The sequence below is a fragment of the Agelaius phoeniceus genome, chromosome 10 (genome assembly GCF_051311805.1).
Source record: "Agelaius phoeniceus isolate bAgePho1 chromosome 10, bAgePho1.hap1, whole genome shotgun sequence".
In the NCBI taxonomy this organism is placed as follows: Eukaryota; Metazoa; Chordata; class Aves; order Passeriformes; family Icteridae; genus Agelaius; species Agelaius phoeniceus.
In genome coordinates, this window is record NC_135274.1 from 19099723 (window position 1) to 19125625 (window position 25903).

At 43.6% G+C, this 25903-nt stretch overlaps 1 protein-coding gene across 1 annotated transcript in view; it reads left to right on the forward strand.

Annotated features, from left to right (window-relative positions):
* Positions 1-5767: 5767 nt before the first annotated feature.
* The window catches only part of MCF2L2 (MCF.2 cell line derived transforming sequence-like 2), a 152917-nt gene continuing 132781 nt past the window's right edge, over positions 5768-25903 (forward strand). The window contains exon 1 of the mRNA XM_054639104.2: positions 5768-6412. Coding sequence (XP_054495079.2) covers positions 6310-6412 — 103 coding nt within the window. The 5' untranslated portion in view covers positions 5768-6309. The remainder of the gene's footprint in view (positions 6413-25903) is intronic.

Consider the following 25903-nt stretch of genomic DNA (forward strand, 5'->3'; position numbering starts at 1 on the left):
AACTGAACTTCATAGCACAACTTTTAGTTTCATTACTTTAAGAAAAGTTTACAATTCCAGAAAGGAATAATGAAGCCCAAGCTTCTCTCTGCCTGTTTTTTTCTCTCTCTCCCTCATATATATCTAAGGACTGAAAATTATGCTTCCTCTATTCTGTTGAATGGCATTCACTCACCATCTTAAGGACCAACAGATCCAATTCTGTTACCATGTCCTCTCATTTGCTTCTGTCTGGCATTTCCCATGGAAAGAGTGTTTTTTACACCAGTCTAGTCAGTGCTCCTAAATGGAGACCCTTCCCAGTTGCTGTGGTTTAGCCTTGGTCAGTAACTAAATCCATGCAGTCCTCACATACTTCTGTCCCTCTGATGGGATGGGGAGGAGAATCAGAAAAAAAAGTAAAACTTGTGGGTTGATACAAGAACTATTTAATAATTGAAACAAAGTAAAATATAATACTGAAGATAACAAGAAAAATAGCAATAATAATTGTAATGTAAAGGAGAGAGTGAGAAATAAAACCCCAGATAAGTGATTCACACAAACCTGACCAGTGCCCAGCCCATCCCTGAGCAGTGATCAGCCCTCACTGTTTATACACTGGGCAAGGCATCCTGTGGCATGGAGTATCCCTTTGGCCAGTTCAGGTCAGCTGTCCCAGCCATTCTCACTCCCTCCCAGATTTTTGTGCCCCTCCTCACTAGCAGAACATGGGACACTGTGAAGTCATTGACTTTGGGTAAGCACCACTTGGCTACAACCAAAGCATCAGTTTCATATCAGCATTATTCTCACACTGAATCCAAAACACAGCATTGTAGCAGCTTCTAAGAAGAAAGCCAGATCTATCCCAGCTGAAACCAGGGCACCAGTCATATGTGAGCCATTTGCAGATGTACAGCCACAGAATGAGGGTGCAAGAGCTCATCTGACAGAAAGCCAATGTGTCAGGGGCTAGTGACAGTAGCAGGGCAGGAGAATTGATTAGAGGGAGGACATTTGTCTTTATAAGTTACTCTGCCTGCTGCCCTGGAGACCTCCCCATGCCTCCATCAATCTAGACCTCCAGTCAGTTGACATGAAAGCTTCCTAGGAGATCAGCTCAGGGATTTTTATGATGCTGAAAGTGGACAAGTGCCTTCCTTAAAATAAACTACATAGAGTTCATAAAAGTAACCTGGGCCTAAAAATTACAGAATCACTTCTGTTCAACAGCTTTGTCTAAAATCCAGGTTTTGTTTTAAAAGAGGAAAGAGTTGAAAGAATTGAATTCAATAAAAATAGGCATACGGATTTTTGTAAAAATTTAACTGCAAACATTTATCTCCTAACTCTTAGCATTGGAAGACATCCACCAGAATTACATAAGCAACACAGTGGCACTGGAGGTTTTCACTGTCCAAGCTGCATAAACAAGAGAAAGTTCAAAGCAACATGGCAAGAATGTTGAAGGTATCAATAAGCTTCTTCTTTTTTTTCCCTTAGATATAACTAGTACAGCATTTGTCTCAGCTCAGCTCAGGTAACTGTGGGATATGATCACTGCATAAAAAGTCATGGCTAAAGTGGATACTGCAAATAGGAAAGTATCCATTCCTTCTCAAGATGCAGGAATCAGAGGCCTGAAACTGAACCATCAAGCTTCAGATGGTTCAAGCTTTTAAAACCAAAAGAAGTTGCTTTTTTCACACAATGCATATTTAAATTGCAAGTCTTGTTACTATCAAACTTTATGGTCATCAAAATTATAAGTAGATTAAAAAAATTGGCTAGACAGATTCCTGAAGAAATAGAGTATTAAATATTATCAGTCATATGCAGACTTCAGTTCAGGAAGTCCCTGAACCAGAGATCACTGCAATCTGACAGGGAAATACTGGAGAGGGATAATCTCTTTAAGTGGCCTGCTTCATGCACTCTTTCCTGAGGTTGTATTAATGGTCCTGCTCACAGATGGGCCACTGCCCCAGCCTGTGTCAGGACAGTTGTTCTGGAGCACAGAAAGTGAATGATTGATGTAAATGTTGTTGATAAAAAGGTTTATGACTGGGAAGGAAGACAGGGAGCGGAGCAGAGAATTTTGCTAAAACTAGTGTTGTGTCTTCAGTGGCCTCTTTTTGTTCAGAATAGATTTTACAAGGAGATGTGCTCCTTTTCAAGTAGCTGAAAGAGCATCTGAGGCAAAGCAGGTCAGACTTTGCAGGGCTTAGGTGAGAGGCTAAGTGTGAGGGCAGAGCCTCAGGCGTTGCCAGGGGAGCTGTGTGTGGAGGAAAGTGTTCCTGCAAGTTTTGGCAGGGAAGCCCAGATTTGTCACAGGAGCTGACCAAGAGGCCAGCAGAAAACCGAGAACAGCAGAGGAGCCCCAGCACTGTGACTCTCTTAAAAGCCAAGAAAAGCACTTTGGCTGAAATGTTCCAAATAGAATAAAAGTAAGAAAACTTAAAATATGGAGTGCTATTTTCCTTTACTATGTGACTGATGTTCCAGAAAGGAAGCAGCACTCTGGGTGCCTTCTTTTTGTGTGAATCAAAGAAGTATCTGACTCACTTAACAGTTTCTTCTACTAACGGAAATGTGCTGTTGTTCTGAGGTACTGCCATAGCCTGTCAGAAGTGGTGACAGTGTAATTACCTTTCCCAGTTGTGCCAAAAGTGTTCTAGTTCTTCCCAGCAAGTAACAGAGCCACAGTCTTTGATACAGGGATCTGCCAGTCTAGAGACAAAGGGGAAGGGGTATGATATCAAAGTAGTCCCAAAGTCTTCAAAGGAAGAAACTTGGTAAAGGGATTCTAAACTTCTCTGTTATTCCATCAGCCTGCCTATTTTTCTGCTATGGAAAAGTCTTCAGATGCACTCTGTATAAGAGAAGGTTGTCATCTTGTTCTAGAAGGAGATTTTCATGAAAAACTAAAAGATGGCTGAGTTTGTAAAGGTTATGTAGGACTGGGAAAATGGAAATAATCAAGACAGTGAAGAAGACAGGCTGGTTTCAGGGATGGATCTCATTCCAATTCTCAATAGCTCTTCAGGATCATTTGGCCAAGTGTTTTTTAGTGACTGAAGGAAGATATATAGCTATATAAGATGAAAAAGGAGAAAATGTCTTTTTTTTTCCCTTTTGAGAGTTTCCCTTTATACTGGTCAGGCCATAGAGTCTTATAAACACTTTTTGTTAGCAGTGTGCAATTCACTGCTTACTAAAATTGCTTACAATGCTTTGGCCTCAGATGTTTGATTCAGGATCTAATAAAGAGCTGGTGATTTGTCAGGCTGTCACTCTATGGAAAAATCAAATTGTTTTGCCTGTTGGCCATCATCTTAGCAGTGGAACCATGGTGTTTTCACAGCCCTTGATTCTGTTTTCAGTGAGATCCCTGCCTGGAATGTAAATCATCATCCTCTGTACCTCTACCACATGTTTATCAGCAAGGGCTTTTATCCTTCAGAGGGGAAGTCAGAATTTGTTGTAAAAGTACTGGCTCAATTTCACAAAAAAAATTTCTCAGCACTGGAAATTGTTACCATCCCATTGATAGACTAAGTTACTTCAGCAACTTTCAACCATTCCTCTAGTGACAGACACAGGGCTTTCATTTCTCTGTGTCTCCAAGAGATCCCTATAGTCTAGGCTTCTATTTTTTTCCCTTTCTCAACTTGGCTTTGTGGATCACCCGTGCTTTTGCAATATTTTTGACTTCAATCCAATGGCTTTTCCATTTGGGAATTTGTAATGACAATATACACAATGAACAGTAGCCTTTTTCTAATGCAGGCACCACTGAATCTTGGCAGTGTAAAGAAATCATCCTGTAACTGCTAAAACTAATGGAGTTTGCTATCCCATGGCTGTGTCCTGCTGCCCAAAACCTTCCTACCAAAATTCCCCCTTTTTGTTTGTTATCACTTCCATCACAAGGGAGGGACAGCACCATAACTTGGACTAAATCGCATTTAGCCTTAGACTGACCCCATGTAACCCACCCTGCAGTTTAACCCACCTGGGCAGGGAGTGGCCAGGATTAATCAGTGAGTCCCTACTGCATCCTTCCCCCTTTCAGACTTTGTGCACCTGGCTGAGTTTCAGTGAACCTGTGAGAATTCCTCTCTCCTGAACTGGATTGCAATTGACTGCAATTGACTGGTTCAAAAGCTATTGAAGGTGTGCTGGAAAGCTAGAAAGCAGATTAACATAGCAAGAACAAATAATAAGAGAAAAGGGATCTTAAAATAGCAAATATTCACAAATCTGGAGTTACTGATGCTGAATAACAATGTCGGTATAAGAGCATATGGTCCTAAAATAGCTGAGAATTAATCTAGCTAGAAATTAGACAAAGGCTCTTAGTTATCCTTGGTGTTCTTGAACAGCCTTGCTGTAGGAGTAGTGAGAGCAAATAATCTACTCTGCTTTTCAGTGTACTTACTTTATGAATGGGCTTCTACAGTGTCTGTGCCTGGAGAAAAAAAAAAAAGAAAAAAATCTTTTAAGTGTCTGGAAACATGGTGACTTTTTTAGTGCCATGTTCCTACCTGCCATCTGTGACCCTTCAAGAAAAAAAAAAAGCATCCCAGACCTTTCAAATCCCTCAAAAAAGTTATAGCTAGATGTCAGTCTGTTTCCCACATATTTTTTTCCCCCCACTGATGCCATCTCTTCCCTGGTTGGGGGAATCCTTTTAACATAAGTCAAGGTCTTTGCAGTTTGACCTTTACTGCCTAGATAGGCAGTAAAATTGGATCTCAGAAAAAAAATGGCTTTTGCTTTAATCCTAAAATGTTGCCTGGTGGGTGGCTCTGAAGTCATCCTTCTCATGTTTTCAGACAGATTTGCTGTTAAACTAACTGAACAGAACTATGCAAGGAACCTCTTGGCATAGTTGGTCAGTCATCCAAAAATGAGGACAACAGCACAGGTACTCAGACTGGCTTTTAGGTCAGCCAGCTGATTATAGGATTTTCTTTTCACTGAGGTAAACCTTTTTGCAACACCAGGACAGCCTCACTAACTGTGCTGTAAGATCTCACATGGCCACAGGGGTACTTTACAGCTCCAGCTTTGGGCATCCATGTTGTCAGGTTCTTTGGTGTGCTTGGAAAGGTGGACTTAAGCAAAACTCTATGGATGGGTAGGGATCTGGATTTAGAGCTGAATTAATTCTGTGGGAATAGAGCAGACCTTGCAGGCAGCTGCACCCTGGTCTGTTTTATTTCTTCCATTTTAGCTGTGCAATAAGTTTTCCATGTGTGGAGCTTCAGGTAGGCTTCCAAGGACCAGGTGCAAAGAGGGATGGAATGGAGATATACAAGTCCCTGGCTTGTCCTCCCCTTCCTCACTTCCTTGCCTGCCTTACTCTCCCTGTTCTCACAGGGCTGGTGAAGCTTTCCCGTTGCCCCACGGCAGCCACGCATCCAGGCAAGGCTGGCACCCGTGGGTGCCACAGACCTGCTCTGGCCATTGAAGGCCACCTGTGCCTGCCTGCCCATGGGCACAGTGAGCTCCGTGGCCATGATCAGCTCTGCCCAGCACCCACAGCTGATTAATTCACCCTGCTGGTACAGGTGCAGCTGGAGAGGCTCCTGTGGGCTCAGCCAGGATCCCGGGGATCCTGTTCGTGCAGGTGGAGCAACAAAGCCCCTGGTCACAACACAGGTAGAACGGCCAGGGGCCCCCTCCCCCTCCATGGAAGCGCTGGCCCCGCAGGCAGGGGCTTCTAATAGGGGGTGGGAGGAGGGTCTCTGGAGTCATTGCGGGGTTCCACTCAACCACAGCCTGCAAGGCACTCGGGCCCCAGGGGCCGAGGGGGAGCATCGGAGGCTGTGTGCGTGTTGTTCTCCGCTCCCAGGCTCGCTGGTGAAGGGAGCGTCGCAGAGCAGCTGCGGCTGTTCGAGCTCTCCTGCCAGCTCCACTCCTCCCGATGCCATTCCTACCTCCAGGATTTTTCCCTGACTCGCAGCATCACCATCCAAAAGTCTCCCTGGAGGAAGGTATCTGCTTGCTGGTTTGTCTCTTTATCCTTTGCCTCATCCGCGGGAGAAGGGAGGAAAAAAGCCATAAGCAATCAACTCGTCTGCTTTCCCCCGCTTTTATATTTCCCCCCTCCTGCTCCCTTCCTTCCGTCGAGGGGGGTAAAGTCCCCATCTGGAAGGAGCTTTTCAAGGTCCATGCATGGATGGCAGCAAATTGGAAGAGGTGAGCAGCCGAGAGAAGATGTGAAAGCTGGAAGGGCCGTGCCGTGGGAGTGGTCCTTGCTTTGTGTGCAAGTGAGGCAGTGAGTGTGCAGCCTCCCACTCTGGGTGCATCTTTTTTTGGATGCTGTGTAGTTCCCTGTGTGAAATGCTTTTTTGGCTAAAAGAAGAAGAGATGTCACATCAGGAGCTCACCCAGCGACTGACTACGGTTATCACCCATGTGGGTAAGGCATCTTTATTTTTCTTCTTACTACATTTGTGTGGATTTGGGGGCCCTGTTCCCCCAGGAGGTGCTGCTGCCTTTGTGTGACAATATTACACCTGTGTGTGAAATAGGAGCCATCAGCAGACTGCAAATCCCCGGCTGTGGGCAATTACACAGCCATTTATTGATGGTTTGTTTTCCAAGCATGTTTTCTCTGAAAGTAAGAGCAGCATGTCCTACCTGTGAAGTGATCTGTGTAAAATACCCGAGCACAGTTCTTGCAGGGAGGTGGTGGAGAAAAGGGGGTGTGGGAGGATGCTGGAGCAGCGGCAGCGCTAATGTGCTGTGCATTTGCTTGTGGTACTGGAATAGCAGCCCATTCTCAGAGAATCTTTTCATGGCCTTTGCTGTTTCAGGATTTCTGGAAGATACTAGGACAGGGACAGGATCTCAAAAGCTTTTCTCTCTGTCAGTCTTGATTTTACTGTTTCTAACATTCAAATGCCAGTGAATACAGGTGAGGCCCTATGCTTTGCACTGACATCCTTATGCATCTGAGCTGGATACCCACCTGCTGGCATTGGGGACTGCACGACCAGAAACTGAGGAACCTGAAACTAGAAAGACAGTAGGAGATGCTGGTGATCAAAATATCATCTGAGAAAAGCCTTTGTGACCCTTTTTTGTTACCTACAGTTGAGTTAAAGCAGATTACAGCTATGTTTTATCGCATAAAGAGAACCTTTTTGTTGAATTGCATAGGAGCAAATTTTATAGCTGTCAGTGTTTGAATGGATTGTATGCTATGAATGCCAAAGATGTTGTACAGGTTCCTGAAATGCCTTTGTCACTGGCTTTGTTCAATCTGTATATGAAACAGAGTGTGACCAACATTTGGCTTTTAGACAACATATAAGTAAGGTTTTAGACCAACATTATTCTTTGGTTTGATATTAGCTATGGCAGCTGAACTAAGTTTAATAGAGCACGTGCAATCAGTATCTTGCCTAAAAAAATAGCACAAAAGCAGATTCAAAGTCAACAAAATATTTAGGACCAGGCCCCATCTCTCCAAAATCTTTTCCAGGATATCCTCAGCAGGAGCTTGGTGTGGGAGAGAGTATGATTGCCAGGAGAGCTTGCAGCAGCAGGCTCTTTGACCCAGTAATGCCAACATGAATTGCTTTGCAATTGTGCAAATTCAGATTGACATGAAGTCACATGAATTAACATTTTTTTAAATGAAGATTTGGAATTCAATACGAGGCATATCCATTTTATTTTTTTTTTTAATAAGTATTTCAGGAGAGCCAAAAAGATTTGTATGTCTTCTGGTTTTCTTGTTAAACTCAATGCAGGTCCCGTCATCCATGTTGAGGACTCTCCTTGAAATCAGAAGGGATTTGTTAGAGGTGACATAGCATTATGTTACCTACTGTGTAATATACTATTGTCTAATAGGAAGTCATTCTGGGCACTAGAAATGTTGGTGAACCTTTCCCCTGTTCTCTGCTGAATTCAAGACAGGTTTCTGGGTCATGAGGCTGATGCTAGAGAGTCTTATTGGTTTCCTGGAGGTCACCCAGCAGGCCAGTCCTCAGGAGAGGAGCAAAGAGCACGGATTGTGGTGTTTTATCCATTCCACACTGAGGCAGGAGCCTAGCTGATCAGCTTCCATCAGGGAAGGATAATCCCACCATTTCCCCAGCCATTTGAAACCTACAAATCAGACCCTACTTATGGAGTTTGCCTGCCTTTTTGTAGGCAGAGTTCATTTTTTATTGAATCATGTAAGTGGCAAAAATAGTTGTGCAAAAATGGAAGAAAATAACATTAAAATATTTGTTATTGGCTGAAGGAAAAATGTTTCTCCAAACCCATGATGATGATGCACCATTATTATGAATCACATGTTGTAACATGGGTGCCTTAGCTGAATCAGCAGTAGCTTATTGGACAAATAGTTCCCAGGAACCTGCAAGGGTCTCTTGTATTTCATTGGGAATCTTTACAGCTCAAACAAGTGAAAGGACTCTCAGCCTTAGCAAACTGAGGGGATCCCTGGCCATTTATTGTGTTTACTATTTTTACAACTCTCACCCTCATATTGCCGCTTGGACTGGTGGGATTCAAACTCTCCAGAATGTAGCCAGCTCTTGGTTGGGAGCACAGCTCCCAGCTCGCCCAAGAGCAGGAAGGAAGAAATTTATTCACAAAATTTGCAAAATGTCAAACAAGAACTTTATGGGAATGTTAAAAAGAAAGACCTTTACATTTTCAATAAAACCTTTATAGGATCATTTTGGTCTGTGTGAAGTAATGACACACCATTTTATTTTTAATGTGTCAATAAGAGTGTCACATAATTAATTGCCAGGGGCTCAACTTATCTGTCCTGGGCAAAAGCTTTCATCCCTCATTAGCTGACTCATGTTGTGTTACACGGTTCATGTGCTAGCAAAAAAGCTTCTTATTCTGCTACAGACTTCATACATACAGTATCTGCCTCACCTGGGTCAAAATCAAAGCTTTGAAGGGATTTTCCTGCTCCACAGTAGCTCTCTTACCTTGACACTTTTCTAGTACCGACCTGCACAGTAGCACATCTTCACAGAGCGTAAAACAATGGAGGACCAAATTAGATCTCTTAGGTAGCCCTGTGCTCCCTCAGCCTGCCTGGGATTATTCCTGACTGTCCTGGTGTGGCTGAGGTAATGGGGCCACCACAGGTGCCTAGGACAGGAGTAGTTTGTGAATGCTAGCAGGCTTTCTGCTTACTATCTGAGATTTAGCAGCAACACTACCCAATCTTGTTACCAAAACTGCGTCAAGAGTCTTTTTTTAATTTACCCTACTTTCATTGAACTTGTTTGTTGGGAGGTGTTGGGGAAACACTCATCAATTTTGGAAAAAGCATGTCCTTTGGGTAGGTGGGCAAGTGGCAGCTCTTCTGTGGTGGGGAGGGAAGAGCTTTGCAGGGTGACACGCCTGGTGCCGACGGCAGGATCGTTTGCCTGTGGGAACACATACAGCTCTTGCAGCCTGCAAAGCCCACAGGAATAGGCTTTTGTGCTTTCACTACCCACCCACACTTGGCAGTTGGCCTCCAGAAATCTGATGCCAGCTTTGCTATGTGTGGGCAACATTCTGGGCACAGCTGCACACACAGGCACCTCCACCCAGTGCCCCATTTTCTGCAGATTTTTTTCTTAAAATGATTTTATGATAGGATGGAGCTGCCAGAACCAATGTGAGCTGTCTCAAAAGGTCAGCAGCTTGGCTCATCTCTTGCCAATAAAGAATTCCACAGCACATGGGAGATGGGGTTTTGTTAGAGGCTCCCCATAATTCTCAATGAAGTTGTAAGAGTTCCTTCCCTTTGAGTGTTAACTGGACCCAGATGAGCTGACTGTCAGTGTCCCTGGTAGGAGATGCACTGATGTGAATTTGCAGAAAGTGCTACATTGCACCAATGTTACGTACAAGAAATAACCCCATACATTCATGTCAACTTTCATCTGATTTTACACATTTGTATTTCCCCAGTCTCTCATTTTATGGGGGAAAAAAAAAAAAACCAAAACAAAATGAAAAACCAAACAGAAAGGAATTTAAACAACTTGATGGGAATAAAAAGGAAAATCATTAACTGAATTTAGTTTAGGATTGACATCTCTGGACTTAAAATTCCTATCTGTTAACCATGGTATGTCAATTCCTATCATTCTTAGCTTAACCACCAGAGTTGAGGAGCAGTGTAAAATACCTGTGTGTGTGAAGAGAAGCTGTGTTATAATTTGGGGCAGGAAGTAAAGGATGATACTGCATCCACCTGACTGTGTGAGAGGAATTTAGGTCAGCAGAATGGAATAACCCCAGTTGGCACTTGTCCGAGGCCAGTGGCTAAGCATCACAAGTCCCAGAATCTGCTTTATGCTACAAAGCCACAAATAATCTAATATGTCACAGCTGGACAGACAATTGCAATGTTTCTGATATGTGTCTGTGGACATTAAGGACACAAAAAAGGATATTTTAGGAAATTAACTTTTGAGATACCATATCAAATAGGCCCTTTGCTACTCCTATGCAAAGGCTTAAATCAAATAAAATTCCTCTGCAACATAAAATTCTTTCCTTTGTTTTAGAGCATTCATGCATTTCAGGAACTCTTTTTGAACCACAGATTCTGTGTCTCTGTCCTACTTAGGGATTTTTGGTGCACAGCAAGTGGAAAGTGGTCTTTCCACTGACTACACACACCAGATTTCCTCACCCAAAATAACATAAGGCATGGGAGGAGCATCTATCACTGCATTCCCAATAAAATATGACAATAGAAAACTGCAGAAATGGGTTTGCTAAATTTACTTGGGATCTCATGCTTATGAGAAATGGTTGGTTGAAATTTCCCCATTAACCTACTTCTATAAAAAAATTGAGCTTTGATCACATTATCTGCGTCTTTATCTCTGTTCCCTGGTAAAGCTTTTGAACTGTTGGCCAATTTTTACCAAACTTGGTGAAGTGACAAATGTCAAAAATATTGAATTCATGCCAAGTATAAAAACAGTATCTGAAGAGAAAGATGAAAATAGTGAAGACAAGGGAAATAAGCTCATTCTATTAGACCTCAGAGATTCCATGTGGGAGGGTGGAATGTGGGAAAGGAGAGATAATAGCAATTTATCTTTTTTAGTTTTACAGCTTAAAAAAGCTACTTGTTTACTTTTTTGTTCATAGATTGTGGTTATTAATTTTACCCCATTCTATATGGCCTATTCTGTGCAGCTGTTTCACTGGAAGCTGTTTACTAAAACTGTTTAGAAGTGTTTTGCTAATGCTGCAAATTTTGTATCTATAAAAAGTGGAAACTAAGCTCTCGGAGAAATCCATGAAAAATGTGCAGATGTACATGGTGCACTTTCCAAGATGTAGAATATTGCAAGTACCACAGACTTGTTAAAAGGCCACATTCTAATCTGGTTTGCAGAGGCATTATCAGAAATAAAGATTATAAGAAACTGCTATGAGTTGGGATCCAGAACACTAGTTTGTCTCAAGGCAAAATATTTATGTGATAGTTTGGTCTCATGTTCAGAAAGACAGAGGTGACTAAAGAGCTTCCTAGAAACAGTAGCATGCATTAAGGCTGCTTCAGTTTCAGGAGAGAACAGGTCAGAGATGTCCCTCTTCTACATTCCATCTTTTACTTTAGGTGAATATTTTTTCATGTGGGATGTGATCCTGGCATCCTTGACAGAATTTAAGAACACCTTGCAATATCCAGGTGTGATACTATTACTAATTACTTTCAGAGCAGTGGGCTCTAAGGAGAGCCATGCAGAGCCCCAAATATTAAAAGGCTGCTTACAGCCCTGTTTTCTCATTTATTGATACCCTTCCCAAAACTAGCTGTTACACCCTGAGCTTTCATTCTCATGCCAGTGAGACCAGGATGTAGGGGAGAAAAGGGAATAGGAGTAGCTATCCACCATCTGCTTGCTGCAAGATTTTCACACTTTCTACTCACGCATGTTGTGATGGCAACTGTTGGAGACAGGGAACTAGGCAGGATGGAACTGAGGCGTGATCCAATCTGTCAATCTCTCAGTCATTCTCTCTTTCAAAAGCCTCTGTATTGCTGCTGTTAAATCTAATGCTACAGCAGTCTCCCTCTGCCCTTTATTTTCTAATCTACCTTAGTAATGACTTGTAGGTGTTTGTCTGTTGGCATGGAGGAGTGTTTAACATGGGAGGAAATTAGTAAAGGAAAGTCAGGTGGCGGGATCCAAGTTTAGCTGTTAGTGGTGGTGATTCCTATGGTCCTTTCCACAGCTGTGCTTGCCAGACACCAGGTCCTGTACGTCCTTAGAAGATTCTGCAGTACATTTTTTTAGTGCCTGGAAAATAGTTGGGACTCAAGTGAGTTATTCCAGGATACATGCTTCAGCTGCAAGGAAGTCTGTCTGTTTGCTCTTTGGGTCAGCTCTTCTCATGATTATCCTGATGCTTCTCCAGGCCTGTTAGCCCTCTGTTGGCAGTTTTAGTGAAACAGAAAGCAGAAACCTCTGACTTCCAGAGCAGGCTCTTGCTAACACTATATGGTAGTCTAGTAGGGAGTGGGTTGGCCATCAAGTAAAATTTTTTTTAAAAGAATGAGGTAGCTTAGGTCAAAAGCAAGGGAAAAATGATGCCGTCATGCAATGATCTAGTCAGACTGTGGCACTTCCCAGTCTGCTCTTAAACTCTCCAGGGCAAGCCCTGGGTTACCTGGAAGGAGGAAGTGGGAGGAATCTCCAGGGCAAAGCAAGTGCAGGACCTCCTCCTGTGTGAGGTCTCTGAGTCAAGCACAATGAGAGATGCTGGTGCTGGCAGAAGTTATTGCTTGCTAACAGGGCAGGCAGTAGTGACCATTCTGCATTGCTAAGGCTCAAGCTTAAAAAGCAAATATGACCAAAAGGAGGCAGAGAGGAGCCCCTGTCTGTTCCCATCTCTCTGGCAGAGGGGAGCTCAGATGGCCTCACTGGAAATTAAACTAAGCTGACATTTATCACATTGTGTGGCAGCTCATTAAATACAAGGGCCTTTTTCCACCTCTTGCCTCATCTTTTATTTAATTCCTTTTTCTCACCCTCCATATGGTGTCTAAATCCAAGAGTTCCCCTGAGAGGACTTCTCCCTGAGGGAAGCAGGATCAGGATTTGGGAGGGTACTTACAGCACCAGGTCATCTCATTGAGTAGAAAATAAGCTAATCAATTCCATTGCTGTCACTCTTTTCCCCCTTCTGTACCACGTTTGAGGCCTCTCTTAGTCCCAAGGCTGGACTTAGTGTTTAATCTAGGATGAACTTTCCTGAATGAGGCCTAGGTGACTGTTAAAATAATTTGACAGCACATGTCTGGTACATACTAGTCCTGTGTGTATTTTTCTCCTGTTCTTCAGAGCTGGGTGTGTGTTCAAGTGTCTGGGAGAAGAGAAAAGCCATAAATGTTTTGCTGCTAAAGGCCAGGGTGGCCTTGTACCTCCCTTTAGAGTTGAGCACAGTAACAACTGGATTGCCCCAGGTGGTCAGTGGGTCAATGACTGTCAGAAATCCTAGTTCTCTGCAAAGCTGCCTGATCATGCTCATGTGAGAAAATGTTGGAGAATGATGTGAAAGAGATAACATGGCACATGGATCATTGCTAATCAGTGACTCACACTAACTAGTGCAGCAGAGCTGCCAGAACTGAAACCAAGGAACAGAAGGGAGACAGGGTGAAGAAACAGCCAACTCTTACATGCATAGATGGAAAAACATCAGTAGTGAATACCTTGAGTGTTCTGTAAGTCATGGCATGGAAGGAGGTACTGCTTAGGGAACAGGAGCACTGTAAAAAGCTCTTGAGTTTAGTGAACCAAAAGACATCAGGCTCCACTTTGGCATGGGGACAGATGTGTAGGGGACAATTGGGTTGAGATCACAGTATCTTCCAGCTCCACTGTCATGTAAGCACAACACAGATAACATCTGTGAGTCCAAAAGCATAACTGCCTCTGAGGAATGATTGAGCTCATGTACTGGAGGAGGGCCATGTCCAGCATGTGAATTCAGGCTGGTAAAATCTGAAGCAACAGCATTCATTCAAGGGTGAAATACATTACATTTATATGCACATACTTCTTGTATTTTGCAGTGCAGCATTGCAGAAAGCTGGTGCCTTTTCAGCAGAGGTCTGCAAATAACTTTGTATTAATGAATTATTGTGAATATAGTTCTGCATTCATCCTATTTTCTATTAGAAGATTTCCTGCACTGTAGTATGGAATGAAGTCCTGAACTGAGACAGACAATCATAAATTTCCATGGACCCTAGGATTAGGTTACAAAGCTGCTGTGTTCTGTCTCCATCTTTTCTAGCCATTGCAGGGATCTGACAATACGGTACAATATCCCCCCCAAAAAAATGGCCAGAGGAAGGACAGACTACCAGGATCAATAATCCATGCTGTCATGAAATGATTGTCTATTTTGTTTGCCAGCACAACACACATACACCCACACCCACACTCCTGCTCAAAACCAGCTTTGCACTTGCTGTGCATTGTGTTTGGTGTGTTGTTGAAAATGTGTTGCTCCAAAATCACTGCTGTGATGACCTTTGAGTCCTAAATCTTTTGGGCAATCAGGAGCTAAACAAGCACAGCCAAAGCACTGAGTGTCCATGCCTTCATGGAGGCTGCTACTCGTTTCTGTACCATTACTCTGCCTGTCTCAAAGGTGGATTGTGCCCACGGTTTGGCTCCAGTATAAGGTACTACCATCTCATAGTAGCTCTCCTGCTCTGAGCACACAGGGGCTTGTTTGGCCCTTCAAGGCAGCCAGGCCAGCCCTCTCTTCTATCTGCAGAGCTTCCCTGATTCCAGAGGTATATGAAAACAACACAGATTAAGTTCTCTGGGGACTTGGTTGCAGTTAAGTGCAGGACTATTACAGTGAATGCAAAGGTGACTCTATGGAAGTGTAAACAGAGACACAAAGGTCCTTTCTGGAATGTTAGTCCAATGTTCTTTTGATTTTAAAATTCACTGATTCCTGACCTGGATTACTCAAGCATGGGAGTAAAGGTTAAATTTCTGCAGAAGCCAAAATCCTTTGAAACATTGCAAAGTGGTGATGGGAAGTGATCTGTCATCAATATTACAACAAAGTGGCTCTGATCCAGAAAGCTGCAAAGAGCTCTTCATTTCTGTGTGAATATGGGGAACTGCTGGTACTCAGCACTCCATGGGACCAGATATTTTTGTCTGAGTGCACTCAGCTGTAGCTGACCCAGCTGTAGCCCCTGCTGCAAATAGGTATAAGAGGCAGCACAGAGTTAGCACCTGCTGTCAGCATTGTCCTGGGTTCATATGAGGATCCTGAGTTCATTTGTCAGAGCTCAAGGAAAGCCATGCTGAGAGGATCTGGACTCAGATTCCCCACATCCGTGAGTGCAACCTGTAATCTCTGTGCTTCCAGTTACCTCCATCTGTGTCTCAAAGATCTTGGATGGAAACCAGCAGCTCCTATCCTGAGACTGTTTATGCACCCACCCGTATCACCTAATGCATGAGCACCCCAATAGTACTACAGAAGGGCTGTCATAGTATCAATCCATATATTAACACCATAAATTACAGAATTCATATGAGGAAGGCTGAATCTGCCACTTCCACAGTGCAGACTGTTGCCCAGGGCAACGAGATATGAGGGGCTGCAAACCATTTAGCTCTTGCTTCCTCTGCATGGCCAGGAGCTGTGTGATTTCCAGTTTCCCTTGGGCAATGAATTGTCTACAGCTGGCCCCAAATACAAGAGCAGTTATCTGCAGTTGTGAGACATAAATACAAGACAAACAATGCTGATGTACGCCATTGTGGGCTGCTTGGCAACAGCTCCTGATAGGATCTGACTCTCCTCTTACATGCCTTGAGCTTCAGAGATTTTGTACTCACATTTTACATTGGAAAACCACTTCAGGTTCAATGTGAAGAGGTGAAGAAAATCTAAAACCAGAGAGGGTGCCTTTCAGTATTTCAGGAGAGTGACTTTTGCTTTTAAGTTCCAAGAACTATAAGAATTTTAGTTATACATAGGTAGGCAACTAGCCCACAGTTACTGGCATCTCCAATTATTGTTACTGCAAGATCTCCAGTTTAATTATAACTTTCCAAGGATGTGCACATGCTGACAGACAGGTATTGAGGAAAGAACCACAGCAAACACATGCAGCTCTAGTAGCAATGATAAATGAAAATTAGATTATTTGGATGTGAGAAGTTTGAATTTGCTGCCTGTTAATCATATATGTTACAACTTTAACACTTCAAATGCATTTTTGTCTGATATGGATTTCATATTCTCACCGAATTGCTGTGGCTAGAATTACTATCAAGAGGGTTTGCTTCTTGTTATCAATCAATAATCCTTCACCTAACGAAGCATGACTATAAATATTTCCCCTCTTTGAGTCTGAAGTTCACTGTTATCCATTACACTGTGGTTCAGAGGTCTCTGAAGCCAAGGCTTAATTTTTGAAGGGATCAATATTGGTGTTTGCAGAATAAAAGCCAAAGCTGATGAGATACATAGGAGCCATACTATTGATCTTGCAATATCCAGAGAAAAGGTTATTTCAAACTGAAACAGCTGTGGCCTTAGCATGACCCTGAGCTGTAAGCAGGTGCATAACTGATCAGAGAGCTCTAGCAATTACATGCCAGTTGTTGGTGCAGGAAGGTTCCTGGAAAAACCTGATTAATCCTTGTTATGGTGATCAGCTTATTCTGTGAAAACAGACTTCCTATTTTTTAAAATGAGATTCTAAACTATTCTCACCATTTCATCTGTCTCAGATATTTGTACTGTTATCTGTGTCTAGTATCTCTTCCCTTTCCACATTGATGAAACTAGGAGAGGCTTCACAGCTGGCTTTGAAGTCACAGTTCAGTTTGAGGTAAACTTTTTAGTAATTTTGTTGATAGCTCATAAAAATCCATCTTCCTGGTTTTGTTTTCAGTTAGAGGAGAATGCAGTTTCAGCAATGTGCAATTGTCATTTTGTATCATGTTGAATTACACTCTGGCTATAGATCAGGGCCTTGTGCATCATTTTGTCTAGAATGGGAGCAGAGAGCTGGCAGCAAGAGCCCTGTGAGGAGCAGAAGTGGTTGGACAGAGCAAAGAGCAGCTTGTCAGTGATATTTTGTGCCCATTCTATCCCAGTATCTGCAACAGCAGCTCTGTACAGGTGCACACTGCCTGCCTCACTGTTCCCTTCAGAGCTGAGATGTCACCACTGTGAGGTTTTCCCAGTCCAGCAATGGGAAGCAGAAATGAAACACAAGCAGTTATCCCCTGAATCCTCTTTCCAGCAGGATAGCAGGGCAGGGCTGCTGCCTGGGGAAGGGGTGTGTGTGTGTGTGTGTGTTGGTCCCAGGAAGAAGCTGTGCCAGAGCAGCCTCCTCTGCCCAGGGGGAAGGGGCAGCAGAGGGCACAGCAGCGCTGTTTGACACTGCAGTTCCCACCGCCCCAGACCCTCAAGGATAGGGCCAGACCCTTCCCGGATTAGCTGAAAGGCAGGATGATACCGAGTTGGGCAGAGGAGCCTCTCTCCTTCAAGCCCCTTTTCCAAGAGATGTGATGGCTCTGCCGGGTTTGCTACCCAGGAGCTGCTCTCCGTTGCTGGAGAGATGCGGGCGCTGCCAGCGCCGCCTGTTTGCGGAGGAGCCGCTGGAGGGCGCGGGGTGGAGACTGAGAGGGACACAGGGACCCGCTCCTGGCCCGACAGGGACACAGGGACCCGCTCCCGACCCGAGAGGGACACAGGGACGCGCTCCCGGCCCGAGAGTGACACAGGGGCCCGCTCCCTGCCCGACAGGGACACAGGGACCCGCTCCCGACCCGAGAGGGACACAGGGACCCGCTCCCGGCCCGACAGGGACCCGCTCCTGCGGCAACAGCATTCGCATGCAAAGTACCGACAGCACTAATTCGGAGAGAACCGAGGTCACCAGAGATAAACAGCGAGATAGGGGCTGAACCTTTGAAAATGGGGTACCCAGGTTCTCTATTTAAGCTTGTCATCTAAACTGGGTTATACTATAGAAGGACATTACTTGACTACATGTCTAAACTGCAGGTCAGGAACAGCAGAGAAAGCAGCTGAAAACAGCATCACCCACAGCATAAAGGGAAGGGAGTGGGGAGTAGGGAGGCTACTGCCTCCTAAATGCAGTAGCCGAAGCACTGGATAGAAGGTGTCTTGGTGGAAGCCTCAGGTGAGAATGCCCTGGCAGGTCAGGCTGACTGGTGTACTGAGGACCCTGTGACTCCATACTGCTGCCAAATGCTAAATACTCTCAACAGAGCTCACATGCTCTAAAATACCTGGCATGTCCACTGCCAGTGCTGGTATCAGTCACTGAGCCTGATTATAAAACTCCATGTTAGCGTTTTGTTTTTATTTTATCAAATTAGTTCATTCTTAACAGTTTCAGTTCAGCAGCCTTCACTATGAGACCTGCTGACCCTGAATGTATGTATAGTAGCAATTAGGCTGATACAGATAATACTGCAAAATCTTAATGAGCAGAACTCTGTTTTAAATTCAATGTTGGAAAGATGGGGATATCTACAAATGGTACAAAATAACACTGAGAAATGCTCTATGTGCCATGCTTAAGGCTACATTCAAGAAAGGGATATTTCTTAGTATTTTAGTAGATACTTCTATATTTTCTAGCTTTACTGTAGTAATTGCAATTGATCTTAGACAAACTCTATGAATACCTTGGGATTCAGTTCCCAGTTGAAGAATTTTTTCCTTATGCTTCATTATTTGTATTGAGATTTTAAAGTTCACTGGTGGGTCCTTACAATGCTTCTGATACAACTAAAAATATTGGGTTTATGTGGTTTGTTTTACAGTTGATTGCTAATCTTGAAGCAAGTATATTTAAACAAGAGACAGGAAAATATTCTGTAGAATTATGTGCATTTGTGCTACAAAGGGGCAGCAAAGAAGTGGTTAAAGAGGGGGTGAAATTATTTTTAAGCCAATTCAAAGGGCTCTCAAGCCAGTGGGAGATGTGTGGATATATGCTTTTAGCACATTCCTCCCCATTTTTAGGCTCTTTGTGGGGCAAAACTTGAGGTGAAATTATTCTTTCCCCCACAAGCTTTCTTCAAATAGTTCTCAGATGCATTCTCAAATATATATAAGCAAAAATATTCTTCTTAAACTATATCCTTTTATTGGCAATTAGAAAGGAAATAGTCTATTTCATGGGAGTAACAATTTCTCTGTGGTGCCAGAGTGCTCAGCTGAGAATCACTGGAGAAGTACAAAGCATTATTTAGTGCTACATGCCATGAAGTGAACTTATGCTGGGACTAAGGTCCATAAACGGATGTGGGATTTAGATACATTTTATTATGTAAATCTTTGCTGGTCAGCAGAAAGCATTTGTAATGAGGTTTCCTGACAGACTAAAGAGCAATTTCTTATCTCATCAGAACACTGCACCACTCAGCTTTAGGCAATTTAAGTCCATGGTGCTGTTGAAGTCAAAGCACTGCCCTTATTTCATGTGGGCTGGAGGTCTAACCTTGTGCAGACAGTGTTCAGCACTTCCCAGCATGTGAATGCTGCATGTGGGATGCTTGGAGTTGGCAGGCAAGGTCACAACACTAGTGTGATGTTGCAGGGAAACCCTTGTGCTGCTTCCTGTAGGAAAAGTTCACTCAGGTGCAGCTCTATACCCTTTCTGCACCTGAGGCTGACTTACAGATGTCTTTTTTACTGTGTGGGCATACTTGCCTGTTAATATAGATCCATGAATAATTTTAGTCTTGGTATGAAAGGAAATGAGGCTTTCATGCTCATGCTTTTTCTATCCCAGCTGGCACTTTTCCATATAATTTTAGCAGCTCTTGCCTGGTTTTGACAAAGGATTGAAACTCATGGTTTCCTGTAAATTTATGCTATTTACATATTTGAGATTGGGTGTGATGACAAAACCCAATAACTGTGCTGGCTGTGAAGGAGAGGGAGAGGACTGGGGTGTTGTGGTGTGTGGTAACACCTTGCCCTGCTGTGCCTGGTGTCAGTGCTGCAGGGGGGGAGAGGTGAAGGAAGAGCACACATGGTGCACGTGCTAGCAGATTGTCCATACCTGTATTTTCCTGCTTCACACCAGGCTTTGGTGTGACCTGAGAAATCACCCTATAGATTGTGTTTTTCTAGAACCTTGAATCTGTTCCAGCTGGTGGTTCAGAGACAAAGCTGGGATGGGTAAATTGGGCTGGGAATGGTGCAGGGGTTCAGGCTGTGAGTGGACATGAGCAAGGAACAGCTCTGCAGTACAGTGCACTGAGCAGGACAAGTTCCTGTTACCTGGGTAGGTGTGTGCAAGCATCCAGCTGCCCTGTGTGGTTGCACTTGTGGATGCACACAGAGGAAGTTCCAGCCCCTCATTTGCTGGTGCTCAGCACAGAGAGATGCCTGTGTGGGCAGGTCCTTCAGGACAGATGTCTGGTTTCTGACAGCAGTCCTGGGCCAGGGGGAAAAAAAGGAAGTGTACTTCACAATTGCCAGAGCAGAGGGAATAACTCCTCTTATCCTCAGCTCCCTAGATGAGCACAGGCCTTGTCCTGGGGATATTAAAGGAGTGTGTTTGATGTGTATCTGCCAGCTGAGAGCCCAGTCAGGTGAAGCAGTGTCCAGGAAAGTCTCTACAAGAGCTTCTTTTTCCGTTGGACTGCCCAGAGTGACTGAGTGAACCTCAGAGCACAGACAGGCAAACAGGGAAAAATCAATAGTCCCTAAGGCCCAGTCTCCTACCCCTTGTGGTAACTGATGTTGAGTGCTTGAGAGATGGCAAGAAAACATTGGAAAGGCCCTTACTGTACTTTGTAATGTGAGAAGCTCTTTCTTCCTGTTCAGCTAACATTTGGCCTGTGTCCAAAAGCCTGGAGTATCAACAGCCCTTGTGATGCTCACAGATGCTATTTTTATCCCTGTGTCTTTCTGGTTCTCCTTTATGTGTTTCAAGTTATGAATTGCAAGCAAAAAAAAATGCTGTTTCCATTGGGGAATGTGCACAGCTGCTCCTCAGGGAAAGAAGCTGACCTGGTGGTCTTAGCTGCATGGATCCAGCAGCTGTTCTGCATTGGGAATGCTCCAGAAGTTCCTTGTAGGGAGGAAAAGGTGAAGGGGGAAAGAAAGAGGAATAGAGCAAGGAATCCAGTGCAGTGCTCTGGATGGCAGCAAGGATCAGGGTTACCATGCCCTTGAGGTGACTCAGTCTGTCAGTGGCAGAGTACAGAGAGGACAAAACACGTTCCCCCCAATGTCCAGAGTCTGTCCTTTTCAGCTGTCATGGTGCTGCTGGAGGGCCATGACACAAAGACTGTGCCTGTGCACTGGTGCTAGGGTTTAGGAGCTGGAGAATGGGGCTCTGATGTGCCTGGTTTTATGGATCACAGCCTTCTCTGCATTACCCAGCATCTCACTCGTATTTCTTTTGCATTTACTTGTCTCTCAGTTTATTCCCATGATTTTAAGCCAAGAGCCATTTAATGTTTTGGGTAGAATGCTCAGAAAGACTCTTGGTCTCACATAGGTCTGTAACCATTTTCATTGTCAAGACTGGAATCATTTTGCATCCAAGCTGAAACCCTGGATCCAGCTAGGGTCTTCACCCCCAGGGTCTTTACCCCTGTGCCAGCTACACTTTGGTAACTCTGGGATCTGTTTGTTTATCTTGCCAAGCAGAGGCCTAGCAGGAAAAAATGCCTTCTGTTCTTTGTGATCTGCTCTTAGTTGCAGAAATCAAGAGAGCCAGGTAAAATTAACCCTACATGTGCAGCAACAATTCATGTCCACTGCTTGGCCTGGGAAGATTCTGCTCCTCTCCTGATCTCTTTAGAATCTTGTCTAATCCAGCTGTGACATCATTGGCTTTGGGGTTTCTTTTTGTCTGCAGTTTTGTTTATTTGGTTTGGATTTTCTTCTTCTTTTTTTTTTTTTTTTTTGTTTTGTTTAATGATGGTAATGGTCCTTGAATACCCTTGATGTCTTCACAGCTTTGAGATGACAACAAAAGTTCCTTGGCTAAGGTTGTCCTGTGATCTTCACTGCTCACTCCTGCTTTTGGCAGTTTACGTGGGAGTTCATGTGCGTCAACAGTGGCAGAATTGTTGTTTCCCTCTGCTGAAGGTGACCAAAAATGTTTTGCTTGTCCACTAAGAAATCACTTTAAGCAGATCAGTGTAATGAGATTCTGAAGCCATATGGCACTGGAATTAGAGCCTTCTAGTGCAGGAACTGCATGTTGCAATTGCAGCAGTGCTGCGCGCTACAAGGAATTTCAGGAACAGAGATTTTTTTCCTCTGCTTATTCCTTTAACTCCTTGGGGTTTAAAACCATGCCTGGGATGTAGCTCTTTATTAAAAAAGGAGGGAGAGGAAGTCCTGGTCTGCTTTTTATTAGTTGGAAGAAAATAAATGAAAGTTAATAAAAAGACTGGTTTCTACTTTCTAACTGAACACTGGAATGGATGTTACCCTTGCACCAAGAGTGCTCTGAAAAGAAACCGTTGTGTCAAACTACTGAAATGGTTTATCAGATTCAAGATCTGGGAGATGGGGAGGCAGAAGGAAGGTTATTGAGCTATATGCAAAATGAAAATGTGTTTCAGCATAGCTATGAAAGATTAGTTAAAACATTAGCTGAAACATCATGAAATAGGAAAATGTGAAGCTGGGGTTTCAGGAAAGAAATATATATTATTTTCTTAGCTTCTGTGTGTATCAGTCTTTATAGTGGCATTGGATTTAGATTACTTATTTCTTAGATTTTTGGAATACTACATACTACATGGGGGGAGCTGCTGGTCTTCATGAATAAATAAGACACCTTTTGCTGTTGGGTTTTTATGTTTTGTTGTCTAAAATGTTGGTGGATAAGAGAGGTAATTTTTTCAGTCTCTTCTACACTAAATTTTCTTAATGGTTCTTGCAAGGCTCTGATGGAAAAGCGATGCCTGTTTCCCCTCAATTGCTTTAATGACTGTGTGGGGTAAGCTGCAAACAGCAAGTGTTTTATGGTATTTTCTAGCTGCCTCATTTACACATGCAGCAGAAGCAGACTCCTCTTACTCCTTCCTCTGACACATAATGCTGTTCCCAAACTCAAATTTTGATTCTTCACAAGAAATTATGTCCCTTGGGCTCAGCATCATTGAGATCCAATGTGTTTGTTGCATGTTTTGTGCTTAACAGTGATACCAACCATCACAGCACTGCTTTTTGAGGCAGAAGCATCTTGTTTCATGAGAAGAGATATGGGGCTTAAGCGGATTTAACTGAGCTGACTTTAAATTTGTTGCCATCCTCTGGTCACACAGTCATGGCAGCAAGCACTTTCCAGCAAGCATCAATTCCAAGGCAAACTGGTATTTCTAATGAAACTAGGAACTAGTGCAGTTCTGCAGGCTGTTTTGGGTAATGGCAACTGAGGGTATCTGGGTCATGGGTTGTGGGGTGGGTTTTTTTCTTTATTTTTTCAAAATTTTTAATTTCTGATGACACTTTCTTACATTTATTTACTTGCTTATTCATTGACAGACCAACCCAGATTATGTTGCTAGGCAATGCTGGCAATTCATGACCAATTTTCCAATCATTTTGCTAAGGGTGTTTAGAGCAGCAGGAAAGTAATGCCCTTGCATTCTGTGTTATTATGGAGAAGACCCAGGGAAGCATGCCTACCATTTTCTGTACCTGTTCCCTGCACTACAACCTTCTTCTTTCAAACAGACTGGTACCTTTCAGCTAATGGAGGAAATTCGTGAATTCCCCATCATCCACACAGAGTGTGTGTTTGGTAACATGTTACATAGAAGAATTCCTGCAAGGCAGGAATTCCTGCAAGGCATAGAAGAATTCCTGCAAGCCTTCACTGCAGCTCCTGTGCAGACACAGCCAGAGCAGTACAGAAGAGGTCATTTTTGTAGTAGGAAACAGTGTTCCCATGTCAGTGTTCCCATGTCAGATTTTCCATATGTGTCAGGAGAAGCTAGCCCAGCTTGTGAATGGGACTGCAATGAAACTTACAGTAGAGCAAACAGATCCTTCTGTCCATCCATCACAGCACTCAGTCCCTGAGATGACCCTTATGTGCCTTGTTGCTAAATGTGTAGCAGCTGCAGCCAGCTTATTTTTGTGTCTGGAGCTGGGTGATGGCAGTGGTACCCCAGGCAGCAGAGGTTTGTGTTTAGTATTGTAATGGATCAGGCTTTCCTAGGGAAAGACTGGGAAATTATTTTAGATCATTTCCCTGTTGTGTGCTGTGTGGCTACCTGTGCTTCCAAAGCTCACATCTAGGGCAGATTTCTTCTTGCATCCACTTCCAGCATCAAGTCTCCCCCTTGGAATGCAGCATGTCACAGATCCTCCTGTTCCTAAGCCATGTAGATACTGGTGGGGGGCAGCGAAGGGTGGGAGACTGAAATATATTTCCACAAATTCTGGATTCTCCCTCCTTGTTTATGCCTGTGTGCAGGGTTGAAGTGCAATTATTCTGTGTATGTCAGACATTGATATGTTGTCAGAAAAGTTTATTTGCCAAGGTATATCATGTTTGTCCGTGTAAGGAAGGACACCTTGAACCCTTGTAATGAAAGAGAAGAGGGAGGAAATGTTTAAAGATAAAACTGCAGGGTTGTGTTTCTAGTTTTCTTATCTCATCATGACAGTTTTCTACAAAGTATTTCTGCCTTCTGTGCCACTGGTCTCCCTATCTGTAAAATATTGCTCTCCCCTAGGGATTGCTCTATGGAAGCTCTAATAAATATTTTACAAATGCTAATGAATCAGGTTATTCAACAGTTCAGTACATCAGTGTTCTCACTTTGCAGGCAGGGTTTTGGCAAAGACAAAGAGCAGGAGAGTGAACAACTTCATACCACATACCAAATTTGGAGATGAGAGTAGTAAAATCTTTTACCTTTAAGAGTGGAATTGTCCTTTATAGCTTCATTTCATCAAAAGAAGAGGTTCTGAGACTCAGTTCTCAAGTCTGGTAGCTGTTTGACTATATGGCCAGTTTGTGTGTGCTGGGTTAGGAAGCTTAAACATCTCTCCCTGTGTGCATGAGGCAGCAAAGCTGGCTGGGGAGAAGCTGCAAGTTCATGGAATGGGAAAGAAGTAGGGGCAGGTGAGTTGACTTCTCTATATTTCAGCTTACAGGCATTCAGTGCAGTCCATCCAGTTATTCAGCATTTTAGTAATGGCACCAGAGGAGGCTTTTTTCTCCTTGACATCTTTGTCCCCTCTAGGTCATTCTCTGATTTGGATTAATTAGCCTTCTGCTTTCCCACTCCACATCTAGGAATCAGCTGTGACCTGAGCAGGCCACGAGCTGAACTGGATGTTCTGGCACTGTGTAAAGTGCCAACAGGTGTTAGTGACTGAGGCATAGGAAGGCAAAGGTTCTCAAACTGTGTGTAAGATCCTTGCAGGAAACTCATTGTGTGCTCAGGTCACTGCAGTTGAGCTCTGGGTGGCAGCTCAGCCCTGATTCATTGGGTTCTCACTGTATTCTTTGCACTGTCACCAGTGCTGGCCTTGTGCCTGTTATGCATCTCCTGTGCAGTCCCCTGCCGATCCTAGGGAAAGCTCCTTTTTAATTCACTGTATCAGGATTGAATGCTCTCTGCACTCAATTCCCCAAAAACTAGTTTCTTCATAAGGCTCTCTAACCAGTGATTGGTGTTATTGTAATTGTTAAAAGGGAAAAAAAAAGTCAGCTTAAATATCCAGCTCCTTCCAAGGAGGATTTCTAAATGAATGTTTCAAATATCTGAGTTTGGTGTCTAACTAATGGATCCGACTTCTTTGTTTAAAAAAAATTAGTTGGGGGGTTGCACAGCTAGCAGAGCATGTCTGCCAACAATATTTCCCTTGTCCTCCATTTGCT